The sequence below is a fragment of the Argiope bruennichi genome, chromosome 3 (genome assembly GCF_947563725.1).
Source record: "Argiope bruennichi chromosome 3, qqArgBrue1.1, whole genome shotgun sequence".
NCBI lineage: Eukaryota > Metazoa > Arthropoda > Arachnida > Araneae > Araneidae > Argiope > Argiope bruennichi.
Genome location: NC_079153.1, coordinates 29,284,947 through 29,302,881, shown reverse-complemented (window position 1 = coordinate 29,302,881; position 17,935 = coordinate 29,284,947). Strand labels below are relative to the sequence as shown.

Sequence of the window (17,935 nt, the reverse complement as noted above, 5' to 3'; positions counted from 1 at the left end):
AAGGTACATAGACTATTTGAAAATTTTAGAGGCAATTATTCCTGGCAAACCAGCTGATCGCCAATGGTATCTATCTAGTTAGTTTTAAATAAAAATGAATTAGAATAAAAATTCAAAATTATTCTTTCTATAAATAATTTAATAATTTTATGAATTATATTTTTATAGGTAGCAGTATTCGAAATGAAAACATAGAGCATTTATTTATCTTTCTATGGAATCTGAATTACAATTTACTAAGCTCAAAATTCTAGAATGATAATTAAAGTTGAGAATTATGCGAGTATTTATATTTTTATAATGATTAATATCATATACTAGATATAATTTTAAAGTATTTCTGGTTTAATTTCAAATATGAATGCTTATTTGTTAAAGTATTTCATAAAAATATATATTATTTCAGTATTTAATAAAAATTATTTCAATAGTAAAAAAAAATTTCTTGCCATACGGTAGTAAAAGCTAGGAAGCATGATGCTTTTTCTTCCTTTTCTTTATGAAAGGTGTTAAGTCACACGACGTAACTGTACAAAACATTTAGCATTTAATTGCACATAGTCTTTGTCAACTTCTCTTTCTTGTTGCTCATGCAAAATATACAACTGATTCTAGTATTAAAACAGTGCGCCACATTTTGCTTTCAGCAGCATGTTAGGATAATTAAGATATTCTGATAAAAAGCTAAAGAATAGCAATTATAATCTTATTATAAGAACATGCGTTGTGATTAACGAATTTGATCAGTTTCCATGCCAATTTTATCTGGGTTTGAATAGTTCGTTTGAGAGAGGGAAAGAAAGAAGACAGAGGCTGGCTCAATTTTAGATTTATCTTAACAGTGGTGATCGAAACAATTCGATAATAATTGAGATCTTTCTTTGATTGTAATTCATTTTATATGAAGAAGGTGGGGCAGCAATTAATTATATATTAAGCTCCTCTCATATTTTAAAATTAAAGAAACAGACTTATGGATTGAATTGCAACAATAATGTACATTATTCGTGGAATATGGACATGGAGGATTGAAATTGTTTGGTATTTTCAAATGACCATTTCATTTCAAATAGAAAAATGGCACCCTCAGTTGCTATGATTCCTTCAACTAGTTGTTTAACATTTATCTAATGCAAGGAAGTTTCGTTAGACTGCAAGCATTTAGATAAGATCTTTACGTCTAGATGAGCGATTAACTAATTTTAATGATACAACTCAATTATTACTAGTATTTAATATTAATATTTTGAATTTTAACATAGTGTAGAAACATTTTGTGAGATAATACTTTTAATATCTCTAAAAATTACAAAATTGTTGCTTAATAATTAAAGAAATAATATTTATAAAATTAAAAAAAAGGCATTCATAAGTGAACATTCCTATCCTCTAAAGTAAAGCTGTGTTAAATTTGACGAAATATTATTACTCAACAAGACCATAACAATTCAAACAAAAAGACTATAAAAAGAAAATTTTCTGCATTACTTTATTTTGTGTCATTTTACATCAGGATTATTATTTAAATCAGAAAAAAATAAAGGAGAGATAGAACCTAAGATTCGTGATATTATTTATAAATAAATAATCAGATGCGCATCATTCCTTCTCAACAGCTTATTGCAACTGAAACATTCTCAGTGAATTCGCAGTCTGCTATGTCCAACTCTGTCAAAATTCTGTGTGACACGTCCACCAGCATGTGCTTGGATTTAGGATCACTCTTTTGGTAACAGACGAAACCCACGTCTCGCTGCTCCGTTTCTTTGGGCGTTTCGTCTCCTTCGCAGAATGGCAGGGGTTCCACAGAGAAACATAGTTTATTATCCTTCGATATTACCATATTACGCATCACTAGTATAGAAGAAAATTTTAATATTAATTTCAAAGTAATTCGAGAAATTAATAAGCTTAATCGATATTTTCAACCCCCAAATAATGATATTGTGTGATAGAATTTATGAAAAACGGAAGGAAAAAACTGATCCTATGCCAAGAAATAACGATAGAAATTATTTTCGGTTCTACGATATGCATGCATTTTTCTAGCGTGAGTTTCTAAATAGGGAGATATTAATATCTGTTAGTATAAAATGGATACTTTCTAAAAGTGGCTGTATTTCTGATGAAATTTACCTATCACATTTACCGAATTAATGACTCATGATAAAAAAGGAGCTTGAATTCTACAATTGGTCAAAGCGAGCTTAAAGTGCATAAGTTGAAAGAAAAAAAGAAAGAAAGCTAACTTAGCTCTGTAATATGGCATAGGTTGTCATCCTAGATAGTTTTTAGGAGAATTTGTCACCTCTTCGTGCGGTATTTCTGAAAACATTGAGTAGCCATCCTGCCACTAAAATAATTCGTTATTTTGTGCATATCGGTCCATTAGTTTTTTTATTAATCCTGGTTAAGAAGAGAGAATCCATAGCCTTTTTCATCCGATTCACATTATTCAGTCATGCCATATTCTGCTAAATTCTCCTATAATCCGGGAGAATTTTCGTTAAAAAAATATAAATTTTTTAATGCATTTGAGTAGATATTAAACTTTATTGAAAAGTTTGTTTTTTCAAGTGCTCTAATTTTAAATGTCCATCGCTCTTAACACAATTCTTATTATTCTTCGGCTGCGAAATTTAAATAATCCGTCTTGAATTATTGAATAATTCTTTTCATATATTGCAATAAAATAATAGAATAAGCAATTATTTATTAATTTCAATAAATTTCATTAAAATAATTTAAATTTCAATAAATTTAATCAAAAGATTTAAATCTCAAAAAAATTAAATAATTGCTTAGAATACACTTTATTAATGTTTTTAAAAATAGAATTTGTTACTTTATTTATTTCTTACATTTTTGAATTTTATTTATAATTCATTATCATAAATAATATGAGAATTCGAAATAATTTTTTTTCTATAATTCACTTACAGGTGGCACCATTGGTATCGGATTAAAATTTAATTTAATCAATTAATTGACTGATAATAATTATGGAAAATATTAAAATTGATTTGATGCTATCGCTTCGGAATATAAAATATCAAGTAGTGAGTGAAAATTCGATTGCGAAATTTAATCTTTATAAACATGATACAAGTCAAGTTATAAAAAAAAGAGTATGAAGATGACAAAAAAATTTTAATTATCATGCAGGTACCTAAATTTGTCTCTTCAATTTTGACTGCTACATTTCTTAAGTCTGGAATATCTTTCTGGTTTTCCTGCTCAGAGCTTGGTTCTAGTGGACCTGTAGAAAATTTATGACCTGGACAAATATAAGGATTGCTAGGACTCTTATCGATGCAGTGACCGAGAGTAGAAGACTTCGCGAAATCTCCGCCATCCGTGTACAGGCATCCATCTACACCAAGAAACTCCTTAGAAGTTTCGCCATTGAAATCGCCGCAGAGACCACAAAGTTCTCCTTTATATTTGGAAGACACCTACAAACAAAATTGCGATTATGTAGCGGATACATTGGTTGAAATATGAGCCGTTTATAACTCCAGTAAGTAAAATCGTAGCAAAAGGGACTATTTCGACAATTCTACAATGTAAAGTTCAACCGAAATTTGATTTTCAAAATTTTCTGTGTCATATTCTATCTGTTGATAAATGTGTTAAACTAGTCGCAAAGTCTGCAGAAAAAGCAGAAATGGTGAAAGAAACATAAGGGGCTGTATTAGATCACCTTTGCTCTCAGGATCCACAATGACAAAATTTGATGAAATAAAATCTAATTTTAAGGCAATACCCTTGATTAAATCAACATAATTTTACAGACCATAATTGGTTAAATAGTTGTGAATACAACATTACTTGATCTAAACTACCTCATTGTGGGGATTTCCGAGAAATTGTCAAAAAGTTGCAAAATGGAACCCTCTTATGAATAAGATGCATAAAATCCCTCATATTAACGAATTAATAAGGAAGACGACCTTTCATAATTTAAAATACTTGCGTGCATCTGTTTGAAAAATAATAAACACTTTATTCCTCCTCAAAATTCTAAAGTTTTAGGACTTTTACGCAAATTCAAAACGTAAAGTTTTTCAATACAATTTTTTTATCAACAAAGGTGATATACTCGTATATTATTAACAATCACAAATCGTAGCCTGTTTAATTTTTATGAAAAGGTAAATTCTCCCAATTATGATTGCTTTTTTGATCGATGATTGTTGTCAGAGATTAATACTCCATTCTGTGAAACAGAAATACTTGGATTTTAACATTACCTCTATATTAATTTTTTAGAGTAATTTTTTAATATTTTTTATTATTAAAAACTATAAAAAATATATTTTTTAAATTATTAGTATTCAGGAACAAATTTCATGATAACTATATTTGTATCATTATTGGACAATTTTTGTGTTTAAAACATTCTTGTGGAATAATACTTTAGAAAATCTGAGCAAAGCACGTCAAGACTTTTCCAATTTTCAATTAATTAAAATATTAATAAATCGCTCCGGTGTGCATGTTCTTAGAATCCGCACTGCATTTGTGCCAGAGTTTACAGCACTATATCAAAAAATTTGTTATTAAGTGCTCTAACAAATATTCTACTTTATTATTTGTAGAAATACGATGATTATTATAAATTTTAAAAAACAAAAGTTTCAAAGCTACTGTTTGTTTATACATAATATAGAAATTTTATTTTTAGCTACAAATTATTTGCATTCAATGAATAATTCATCATCCATTCATACCATACCTATCTGAATGACACTTACTTGAAGGAAAATATTTTTTCCATCATATAAAGCTTTTACTCCAGTTCTTCTAGCCTCCACAACTAGAATATCTTTATCCACATCCAATATATAAGCAAATATCAGTGTTTTGTTGTTCAGATTCACAGGTTGCAAAGGATGAATTGCATGATCTTGACCATTGTATTTCACCGTAAACAAACCAGTGTTGTTTTGGGGAGTTAATATAGCTACATCGCTTCCGAAATGTAAGTGTATTTCCTGGAAGAAAAAATCCCATGCCATTTAAATTTTAATAATAAACATATACCTACTTCTATCAATGCCGTTCCAATTCAAAATATGTAACAGAACCAACTTTATTAATCTTCAAAAATGGTGGAAAATTTAAAGAAATACAAATCTACAGAGTTATCTCCTTTTACTTTCACCTTAGACCTACTTGGGATAACCTCATATATGGAGAGAAGAAACTTCCTATATGATGTTTGACTCCCACTCCTTTGATAGATACGATGATGTTGTGGAGTCGAATTTCTTCCATTCCAATGATGAATCGCGTCTTATTTTGAGTGTTGGATGTAAAATCCATGCCTTAATAGGGACTGTAATGTGCTCAGCTTAATAACACTTATAAATTTCTTCGCAAATCGGCCATTCAGATTACCTCGGGCGCTAAGTTAGGGTGGGATTACTTCTTTGAGATTTGTGATTATCTCTCTTTTCAATTGTAGAATCCATTAAATTTCAATAACATACACGCAAAATAAGAATTAATGTAATCAAATTTTTGCAGACTATTTTGCTTCACTGGACAACGACGATAAATAATATATAACCTATAAAAACAGAGTTTTGAATTCAAAATCATTTATGTAATCTTTAAATTCATCCTACCATTAATAAATTAATTTTACATTATATTTAGTTAATTTTAATTATTATTTTTTTAATTTTAATTATTATTTAAGTTATTATAATTTTCACAACAGTCATAGGACCTTAAAATATAAAGATTCTATTCAAACTCATTTTATTGAATATGAAAAAAGCATTTCAATAAAAAAAATTATTTTATTTTATTTCATTTATACAGCTTGCCTTTGTATTCGAGTAGTAATTAATATGCAACTAATCCTAGTATAAATAAAATAATAAAACAATATAAAGATTAAAAATAATAGTCTTCAAACTTATATGTTAAAACTTTAACATGCGAGTTATTTATACAGTACTTTATTTCGAAATCAAATTATATTTAATCAGTTTATTTCAATTTTAGACACAAATATAAAGTTTTGATAAAAAATTATTCGCGCTTTTCTTTTCCAACAAACATTTTTGTTATGCAACAAAGATAATCAAGAAAAAAAATCTTCGTTTAATAAAATAATATCTATTTGATTGTAGATATCGACAGCAGTTAAAACAAAAATTTCCACAAAGAGAAAAAAATCACAAGAATTTTTTCTTTATAGTTTCTTGTGCTTATTGGTTTTTACATTTAATATGTATATAGTTTGTATATTAAAGGCAATATTTAACAGACTTCGAATAATAGGCGAATTTTGAATTTATCGAAAAGAATGGGACTAATGTAAAGAATGAAATTCAGAGTATTTTTTAACAATACAAATTTTACGAGATCTAACATTTTGTATCACAAAATTTCAACACAACGACGTTCTAGTAAGCAATTTTATGGAGTTTATCCGTTCTTCTATAATATGACTTTAAATATTTTTCTTTACTATCATGCATAACCATTTCAGTAGTTAAAATGTGGAATTATTCATTCCAGTATAATAAGACATTAAATATTTTACTTTATCATTATGCATCACCATTTCAGTAGTTAAAGTGTGGAATTATTCATTCCAGTATAATAAGACATTAAATATTTTACTTTATCATTATGCATCACCATTTCAGTAGTTAAAGTGTGGAATTATTCATTCCAGTATAATAAGACATTAAATATTTTACTTTATCATTATGCATCACCATTTCAGTAGTTAAAATGTGGAATTATTCATTTCAGTATAATAAGACATTAAATATTTTACTTTATCATTATGCATCACCATTTCAGTAGTTAAAATGTGGAATTATTCATTCCAGTATAATAAGACATTAAATATTTTACTTTATCATTATGCATCACCATTTCAGTAGTTAAAATGTGGAATTATTCATTCCAGTATAATAAGACATTAAATATTTTACTTTATCATTATGCATAACCATTTCAGTAGTTCAAATGTGGAATTATTCTTTCTAATATAATATGACATTAAATATTTTACATTGCCATTATGCATCACCATTTCAGTAGTTAAAATGTGGAATTATTCATTCCAGTATAATAAGACATTAAATATTTTACTTTATCATTATGCATCACCATTTCAGTAGTTAAAATGTGGAATTATTCATTCCAGTATAATAAGACATTAAATATTTTACTTTATCATTATGCATCACCATTTCAGTAGTTAAAATGTGGAATTATTCATTCCAGTATAATAAGACATTAAATATTTTACTTTATCATTATGCATCACCATTTCAGTAGTTAAAATGTGGAATTATTCATTCCAGTATAATAAGACATTAAATATTTTACTTTATCATTATGCATAACCATTTCAGTAGTTCAAATGTGGAATTATTCTTTCTAATATAATATGACATTAAATATTTTACATTGCCATTATGCATCACCATTTCAGTAGTTCAAATGTGGAATTATTCTTTCTAATATAATATGACATTAAATATTTTACTTTATCATTATGCATCACCATTTCAGTAGTTCAAATGTGGAATTATTCTTTCTAATATAATATGACATTAAATATTTTACTTTATCATTATGCATCACCATTTCAGTAGTTCAAATGTGGAATTATTCTTTCTAATATAATATGACATTAAATATTTTACATTGCCATTATGCATCACCATTTCAGTAGTAATAAACTATTTTAAATGCTGTGCACAATATAATTCACTAGTTTACGGACACTAATTCATCTCATTCAGTAAATTATTTTAATCCTTTTTCAAGCCATTAACTCTAGATTTTTCTCAGGTTTGAATAATGGGTAAAAATGTGCATTAAACATTAATTTTGAAAAAAAAATGCTTAAAATAATATATATATATATATACACAGCCTTCTATCACAATTCTGAGTTCAAATTTTCATAGTAAATTGCGTTAACTTATTTCAAATGTTAAAATGATATAATCATTTATAAATTATAACTAAGTACTTATCAACAATTAATAGCAATATGAAATTTAAGAAAAACTTTGAAATAATTATGATATGTGCCATCACCTTTGACCCTGGAGAAGCTACATTGAATTTAGCAATAACAGCAAATTTCTTCTGCTTGACGCAGTGAGTTGATACAATGTAAGAACACATATGCACATCGCTTGATAACGGATAGTTGACCATATCAAATGTCGTCACGTATTTCTCCATCACGACGCACGTAGCTGGAATATTAAACATAATTTTAATTCATAAATAATCAATAAAAGTAAAGAAATTCCTCACTGTACTTTTATTGATAATTTCGCAATCACAAGATTCGTAATGATAATATTTCTGTTATATGGGAAAAAGAAATGAAAACTGTAATATTTTATGGTATTTTCCTTCTTATCTAATGCAATTCCAATTTAAATTCAATAAATATTATTAATTCAGTAAATTATTTATAATAATAATGACAAAAATTAACTGTGAATTTTTTAAATTCACAATCAAAATTTTCTGGACAGTCCACATGAGACCAGGAAAAGTTATTTCATACTTTTTAGTGAATTATTTTTTTATTTTATTTTGGGCGTTTTTAGTAGTGCGTTAATTTTTTATTAAAATAATAATTTTTTTCTTATTGTATACAACGAATAACTCCACCGGTTTTTTGTTCTTTAAATCATTTCGTTTACCAGTGTACTCAATGATACAAAGCATGTCGAGAATTTCTTCTACTCTTTTTCATTATGTAAGTAAAATCTAAAATTCATCTATCATGGCAACTGCAATTTTTTATTTCATGTCAAGGTGTTAAAAATGCTCAAATTTTGCGTGTGTATGCATCATCTTTCAGTTTTCAAAGATTTCAGATTGTGATGTCATTTTATTAAAGATTTATTACGTATTTTGATTATTATGCGTAGAGCAAATGGGATACATAAGAAGATAATGAACTATGCATTATACAACTGCTAAAGTTTTATTTGTCCATTATATCTTAATATAATTTAAAATAAACAAATGTGCTCTACATAACGAGTAGCAATGCATATTAACCCCTTATTTGCCGGCGTTTCTTTATAGTACCATTTAAATCCGGCTGATATCTTCACCTATAACTATTTTTTCTAACATTATTTTAAAAAACACGAGGAACGTATTTCCAATAAAAAGCAGTAGATTTCAACTAAAAATAATATTAAAAATCTTTTATTATTAATTAAATTAATTATTTTTAAATTAATTAATTATTTTTTTCTTTTTCCTGGGTTTATTCTGTACCAAAAATTAACTAATGATTAAAAAATAAATTTGAAAAATTGATGGTAAAATAATATGGTAAATAAAGGGTTTATAACTGCATCGTAATATGCTCTGCTCAACACATTCTGTCAGAAACAATATTTTCGAAGGAAAAAAAAGCTATTTTACCATAGATAGTTCTTATTGAACAAGATTACTGATAAATCAGACGAACTTAATAGTTATTCATAAAAAAATATAATTTTATATATATTTTAACATATTTTCTCTATACTACCATTGTAACTATTTTTATCTTTTAATTTATCAAATAAAATGAAAGTCACAAAGCAATATAATTTTTCTTCTGATTATTAAAATTACAGATAAGTTGCATTTTGAACTGATTTGACAAAGAATGGAGCAAAAAATCCCAGAATATATTTTACATTACAAAGCTGTAGATGTGAAGATGATAATGAACATAAAAAAATTAATCAAATGAAAAAAAGCTAAAATTCTTTAAGTTTAAATATACATAAAAAAGATTTACCTGGATAAGAGTTGTTAGTAGCTCTCAATATAAAGTTATCGAGCAAACTGGCAGTACTAGAATGGGCAGGAAGTGGAACTGGCACTACTTTTCTGGCGATATCTTTTTCATTTTCCAGAAACATCTCATATACGGGCTTATCTGTTAATACGTCGATATATGTAACATTGTAAGGCAAATGGGTATCCTCTTTTTGACCACTGATCATTGCCTCAGACAAGTCAGTTTTCAGGAAAAGCTCTGTTTTTTTGACAAGTCCACTGAAAATTTTAGGAAATTTCTGAAAAGAATGGAAACTAAGTTATGAAAGAGAATTTTTTTTTTATATTTAGGGTAAATTTACTTAAAGAATTTGTTGCATGAAACTGCGATTCATTTATGAAAGAATACATTCATTACATTTCATCTTAACTCTAGAATTTAACTTAGTTCAGTTAATATTTCATTGACAAATGAACTTATCGTCCGCAAAATGAACACATTCGAAAATTACTCAATATAACAATAAATTTTAAAGATCTTAAACTGCGCAGATCTCTTATCTCATACAGCAATTTCTATGCATAAAAATATCATGAAATCTGAAATATTGCAGATAAAATAATTAGCTTAATAAGCCACCGATTTGGTAAGAGGATAACATATAATTTAAACATTATCTTTTCTTATTAAATGTAAGTTAAAATATATTCGAAATATTTCTCAGAACATCTATACTTATATAAAGCTCAATGTCTATATGTGTTGGCGCTATACAGGCCAGATCGTTCGACCTAGGGCTACCAAATTTGGCACATGCATACCTAAAAGGTCGGAAATGTGCACCTGGGATCCTTTTTTTTGAATTTTTAATTAGAATTTTAATTATTAATTAAAAACTAACTTTCCCGCCAAAAAATCTTTTCATTTTCCCACCGCCAAATGAGTAGGGCTTCACTTTTTCCCCCACGCTAACAAGGATAGGCTTAACATATTTTTGACCGATTATTTCATGCGCATTGTGTTCTAATTGTTGACAACTCTATTTTTAACGGATACTGACTTGGTTTTGAAGGCTTAACCTGTTTCCTACCGATTATTTCAAACGATTCTGTTTATTTTCTTAGAGTTTCATGGATCAATTTTAAACTAAACATTGCTAATTAATTGATCCATGATGAATCTGAGAAAATTTTGTTGAAAACTTCTTGAGATATTATATAAATTAAGAGAGATATTCTTTAGTGCCCATAAAGTTTAAATACTCAGCCACTCTGTTTTCAGTATTCATATTATAAAAAAATGTTTTGTTCAGTAAAAAATATTATTATATTAATTGCAGATTAATCCTTTCCACTTTAATTTAAAGCATAAATTCTACTGGAGCTAACAGAAAATTAGAGAGATACATATTACGTTATGGCTGAAGGCCTTTATCATATTATGAATGAATATTATGACTATCAAAATTTGAAGCTTTAAAATATTTTGATGAAGAAGCTATTAAAATAGGAGTTACATAAAATATTTAATTATTAAAATTTTAACGAGCATTAAGATTGGTGAATCGGCTGGTCGCCAAAGGCGGCTAGTTATGTAATAAATTGAAAATGTAGTCATTAAAAGTCATATGAGGGGATAATCAGGGGAAATAATTTTAAATCATCTGATGATTTATACTTACGCAGTTAGTTTCCAAATAGACAATCATATTTTTTTTTGCATTTTATTTTTTAAATTATACTAATAACGGTAAAACCAGGCAGAAAACTCTTTCTCAGACTGAACTCTAAGCACGGCATAAAGTAACTGAATGGATATGCGATCCGACAACGAATCCTACTCTATATTACCTGGAAAACATCAAAACTTCAAACTCCTAATAGCCCAGTCAATCATCCTGGCAATACTGCCTCATTCAGTGGTGGCGGGGCGGTCGACTGTACACAAGAAGAAGCCCAGTCAACCAAGCTATTCTCCTCTGACAGACTAAATCTCACAGTGATCATGAAGGGCATGAATGCACTCATTAGCTGATGAATTTCCTATCTCACTGTATGTTTTAGTCAAATTTGGTCGAATTGTCAAAAAAATAAGTCGAAGAGACTATCTTATAAAACGGCAAGAGATACAGTTTTTTTTCTTTAAAGTCAGTTTTTATCTTTATTGATTTCTTTTGTGTTTTAAACAAGAGACTTTAAGTTTATTTTTGAGAACAAAAAAATAATATACATATTTACCCCTCTCCAAGAAATAATTCCCGATAAATTGTTGTAAATCGATCTCTGTCTAATAGCCTTGATACAGGCTACTGAATATCCATTCCCCTTCTTCCTGTCTTCGAGGCATGTTTGGTGAGTTTCCGGCATGAAGAATTCAGGCAAAAGGGGCGATTCTAATTCTTTATTCATGGTTTCGCTGAAATTCACTCGCGTGTAGATGCCCTATAGAACAAATAGCATTCATAATTAATCTTTATTTATATATTAAAACACTGTAACAAAAATGAAATAGTTAAAACGGTGCATAAAACGAATATTTCAATAATTTTAAAAAAAAAACCTGAGCATTTAAAAGGGTTGCTTTTGGTCTGGTAAGTATTTCAAGTTGAATTTTAAAAATTCCTTTCTTTTGGAAAATTCCCTATGGATTTTTTTTTCGCTATTAGCGTTTTTATAAATTAGCTATGGTTTAGTTATTAGCATTTTTCGTAAATTAGCTGAAATTCATGCATTCTTTCTCGAAAAGGTAATTTTAAAATATAATTAAAGGAAGTTATAGGTAAATTTTACATTATTTATATTACAATTAATGCATTCTAAAACAGTTTCTGAAATTTTTATTACTATAATTAGCACCTCGATAAGTTTTGCTGAGTGAGAATTGTGTTGTATTTTCGTATTTAAATCTAAACTGAATGCATAAATGTATTTTAAATTTTTATCTAAACTAAATTCGCATAACCATTAAAGTCACTATTCGTAATAAATTTATGTGCAACCGTAGGATATACTTGAGTTAATAATAACTCAAGGGGTACTCATAGGATACTTGATAGGATCATAGGATACTTGAGTCAACTCATAGGATACTTGAGTCAACTCATAGGATACTTGAGTCAACTCATAGGATACTTGAGTCAACTCATAGGATACTTGAGTCAACTCATAGGATACTTGAGTCAACTCATAGGATACTTGAGTCAACTCATAGGATACTTGAGCTATTCATAACTCAATTATCTTATGAGTTCAAGCTTAATCAAAATTGCAAGACATTTCCGAAACAAAATGTGCCACATCATTGAAATTTATGAAGAAATTGATTGCCAGGGATTAAAAGAAATCAAAATTTTGTTACAGAGAAACTCTGTTCGTACTCTCAAGGAAAACGTGAAGTTTGTATACGGATCATCTTCTCCGATTCCAAATCTGAAATGTGCGATTCCTCGTTGGTCTTCATGTTCCTCGTCGTGGTATTTCATCACATGTGCTTTGGCATTTTCTACTGCTGTGAAGATCAGAGAAACCTAAAATGAAGAAAAAAATTAGTTAAATTATATCTCTTATACTTTGTATGATTAAATAAAATAATCTTTCAAGGAAATTTTAAGTTAACAATTTTCATTTTTTGTTAGCACAGCAGTTGAAATGAATGTAAAAATATTGCTATGTGGTTTCTATGAAAACCAATAACTGCTTTTTGCTTTGCATATAAATATGTTAGCATTATTCCTGTAATTTCGTCAGTCTTGTTAAACTTGATTTATGGTATAAATAATAGTGAAAGAAAACTTGAAATTTGCTTTTCTTATTTTACCTCATTTAATTAAGATTAGTTTCAATTTTTTTTAGATAGTTTCTTTGTATTTTGTATTGTTTTCTGACTGCTTGAGTCTTTGTATATGCAGAATGAGGGAAGGTAATTGGTAATGGTGACTACAACAAGTACCGTTGAAACCTCAGTGAGTTGGAAAACATGTACCTTCTTTAAAACATTCTAGAACAACATCTGTCTTTCTTAATGTTATTTTCTAGATTTTGTTTACTTTAGTTATAAACGTTTTAAAAAAAGTGTAACCAAATTTTTTCTAAATATCATTATTCATTTCCTATATTATTTATTTTTGAGATAAGTTTTTATGTTTATATATATATATATATATATATATCGATAAATAGTAATTTCTTATCATTTTAAACACATTCTCTCCAAATCAATTCGTTACTGTGATCAAAAGCTAAAATACATATTCCTAATTATCTTATAATTTCTGGGCTAATTGCGACATATCGGAGTAATTATGAAAATTATTGTAACTGATGCTGCTTGGTTAGCAAATTAATTAAGAAAAAGGCATTATTTAATGAACTTTTAAGAACATGATCATGAACTCGTATAAATTATAAGCATCTTTCCCATCTTATACAATCATTTTAAAGCGAATGTATTAAAAACGATTGCAAAATTTGTTTCCAATTGTCCGAAATGACACTTCATACACTTGATACCATTGCCTTGATCTTTTTGTTATATTTAGCTGATATTGTGCATTATACTTGTTATAATTCGTAACTAATTAATTTATTTTCTGAATTTATTATTCAATTTTTGGAAACAATTTTATATTTCAATTTTTAATTTGAAAAAAATCAGGGGAAACAATCAGAACTGATTAATTCGAAGGGAATAATCGTGAAATCATTCTACAATGTTACCATAAACGCCTTGGAGAAATAATATGCGAAATGTGTTTCGCAACAAAGAGGCTTAGTTTAGATGAAAATAACTATTCTTAAAACCTCATTGATTTTTTTTATGCACGCCTGAAAAATTGTAATTATCTAAAAAATTCTGCATAAAATATCTTTTTCTTTAAGAAGATATTACAACTACCGACTGAATCTCTTTTTGCATGAGGGCATCTTTATAACCTCTGTTGCTAACTTTTCGTTATTTTTTCTCAAGAATTTTCATGGACAGATAGAAATAGCATTTCGGATGGTTTAACGTATTTAGTGCATGAGCATTCTCTCTTTAAATTGTTTTGATGAATTGATTTGAGGCGTTGTCTTGTTAGAACAGATTAATTATATTATAATGTTTTTAATCGTTTCAAATACTCTTAACAATCCCTTCATGTGTTTCGTGACTGATTAATGATAGTGCAATTTTCTAATTGATTCCAAACATTATCAACAAGCCTCCATGTATTTCGTGAACACTTTTCTTTCGAATGAAGTATCTTTTGATTCTACGTCTTTCATTATGAAAGATCTGGAATTGGACTTAGAGTTTTTTTTTTTGTTGTTGTTTTCTTCTTCTATTTAAATAATTCTTATTTTGTTTTTCCTTTTCTATTTCCAATTTTGTAATTAGAAAAAAACATTTAAAAGGAAAGAGGTATAGCCTTCCAAAGAACTGACATTGATTAAACATAAATCAGATAAATTATTTTTGATTGTCCATTTTTCTCAATAAATTTTTATCAGAAAAAACTAAAAGATTTGAATTTATCAAATCAAAATCCTATTTGTCAAGAGGTGAAATATGTACGTTGAAAGATAAAACATGATGATTTCGAAAAAGCTCAATACCATATAAAGACAGTCAAAAACATAATATTGCATTTTTTAATAGATAATGAGTTGATTAATTCAGAATCCACAAACGAATTTAGTTAAGTGTAGATAGACTTTCCACTTAATCTAAGCTTAATATCCATCTTGAAATTACAAGAGAAATATTAGTGGAAAGAGTCTTTTGCTTTAGAACCAATAAAATATGCAAATATTAAAATTCTACAAATAATAAATTTTTTTTTCTGATTTTTGCAGACCAATATCTAAATGCTGAAATTTCCCTGAAGCTACCATCTGTTACAATTTAGTTTTAGAAAATAATATATCACAAAAAAATATATAGTCAGAAAACTGTATGGACTTACCTTTAGAGGTTTGGAAATTTTATATGTTTGAGCAGTGATATTAAGCTCTGAGTCATGCATACTCCCGCTAAGTGAGCGATTGTAGGCAAAACTTGCTTCTGCTGTGGATATTACTTTCTCCTTTTCTGTCAGTTGGAATTGGATGTGTACGCTGTCATCTAGCATGTGATCTTCTTCTTTAAATGCCTCTCTCAAATGAGTTATTTCTTTCAAGAATGTTTTATTAGCTTCTGTCATAAACTTTCCAAAACAGGGTCTTTTCATTTCAATGTTTATGTCCTTTAGTTTCCTTGAAGGTTTTCCAACATTTTTGGGATATTGGCGATTAAATGCAATGACCAATGTGCCCTAAAAGTTGTCATTATAATGTGAGGAAAATTAAAAATATATCTTAATAAGATTAGTCAAAGATATTTCTTTCCAATATTTATATTTAAAAAAATGGGAAATAAATTAAATTTACTGTACTTAAACGAATAAATCATGTATATTTATTAAAATGGTGATTAACAGAATATTAAAAATGAGTAACAAACTATAAAGAGATGTATTTTTTACAGTTTAAAAATTTCTTTCATTAATAATTTACAAAGTCTGAACTTATAATTATTTGGAAGAAAGAGCAAGGAAATTAGAAAATTTAATAAAGTTTCCTTGATGGAACTTTATTAAAAAGAAAAAATGTTGAGCCCAAACTTGCTTTTCAATAATCTACCAGTAATATCTTGCACTAAATCATTTATCAATGAGATTAGAAGATCGAAATGTGGTCTTGAAGCATGTATGCCAATACTGCCATGACACAACTGCATTCGAACTAACGATAAAGGCTTCAATTAAATGAATTTATTTTTTCTTACATGTCGCATCGTTTTTGGAATTATATTGCAAGGAGATTAAATAACCTTAATGCAATCAAAATTCTTGCTAATAATGGAGAGTTCAAGTCAAGTTTTCTTCTTTTTTTATGTTGAGTAAAAATTTAAAAGCGATTTTAAAGCTAAAAAATTATTGTAATATATTACCCTATACTTACGTTCCAGTGTTGAGCGTTCTTCATTTTTGAATTTAATGTTTTACGATGCTATTTTTGGTACTAATGGCATCATTGTGCATCATTACAAACTTAAACTGTTTGCTTTCTAGCTTACATTTTTCCTCACTTCCTTCTTTTTAATTCATACGTTTATTTTGAGCATGTTCGTACATTTGTTTTCACTCAATAATTTTTATACAATAATCGTAATGGAATTGGTAATGCTTGAAATAAGCTTTTAATTACCGAGAAAGCAAGCTTGAAATAATATCAGATGACTTTCCGGTTTAAAAAGTAACTAAAAAGATTAAAATAAAGGTCAAGTTAACTCTTGGGTAAATTAAAAATTATTTTCATGGACAGTTTTTTTAATTAAATTCGATTTTTTAGTATTCATGTCAAAATCTCGTCCTTTTGTTTCTGCTTGAAAACAAACTCCTGCTCATCTTATCAAATAACAAGAGCTAGCAACACATTTTGGAAGTCGTGTTCTGAAGTGACACATATTTTATTCTCAATCACAAGAAAATCTTTGAAATTAAAAAAAGAAGAAAAAAACGCCTTATTATTCTGACAATACAAATCTTAATGCGTTTATTGATTCGTGGTTCATATTTTTGTATTATTTAAAAAAAGAGGGAGAAAAGTTATTTTATTTATTTCCATTACCGTCGTATTCGATGACCATTCGTCTTTTACTGTTAGGTTGGTGACATTCATTGTCTTCCTCCTCCATCCAGCATTGCGGTATTTTGCAAAAAAATTGACAACTGATTCTTTAAAGTTGTTCGAAAGACCCTCATTATCTTCCAGAATGTTTTCTGATAGAGTTTCGGTTAGTGTTGGTGGAAAACCGAAGACACTGCTTGTCCTATTTTTCTAAAAAAATGAAAGAAAGAAAAGTATATTTCTTGAAAGATTTTATACAAAATAATTGTTTTAATGTTTTTCAATCAACAGAAGTTATCTTAAATTTAATCAAAAAAGGACTTTATAATAAAACCAGATTAACTGATGCTCACTATGTAACATAAAAAATTATAAAGATTGGCTATAAATGTTGTAATAACTAATTATTTTAGTTGAAAAGAATCTACATTTTAGCAGGCTTTTTAGTGTACCCAATGAAATGCTTCAGAGTACATTTTGACTCCTTAAAGAATTT

General features: G+C 27.8%; 1 protein-coding gene across 1 annotated transcript in view; it reads right to left on the bottom strand.

Moving 5' to 3' along the window:
• Nucleotides 1–1,489: 1,489 nt before the first annotated feature.
• Nucleotides 1,490–17,935, bottom strand: part of LOC129963675 (uncharacterized) — a 49,900-nt gene continuing 33,454 nt past the window's right edge. The window contains exons 20-28 of the mRNA XM_056078173.1: nt 17,440–17,649; nt 15,735–16,082; nt 13,167–13,316; nt 12,028–12,231; nt 9,809–10,088; nt 8,083–8,246; nt 4,758–4,997; nt 3,170–3,455; nt 1,490–1,854 (exon numbers count right to left, since the gene is read on the bottom strand). Coding sequence (XP_055934148.1) covers nt 1,610–1,854; nt 3,170–3,455; nt 4,758–4,997; nt 8,083–8,246; nt 9,809–10,088; nt 12,028–12,231; nt 13,167–13,316; nt 15,735–16,082; nt 17,440–17,649 — 2,127 coding nt within the window. The 3' untranslated portion in view covers nt 1,490–1,609. The remainder of the gene's footprint in view (nt 1,855–3,169; nt 3,456–4,757; nt 4,998–8,082; nt 8,247–9,808; nt 10,089–12,027; nt 12,232–13,166; nt 13,317–15,734; nt 16,083–17,439; nt 17,650–17,935) is intronic.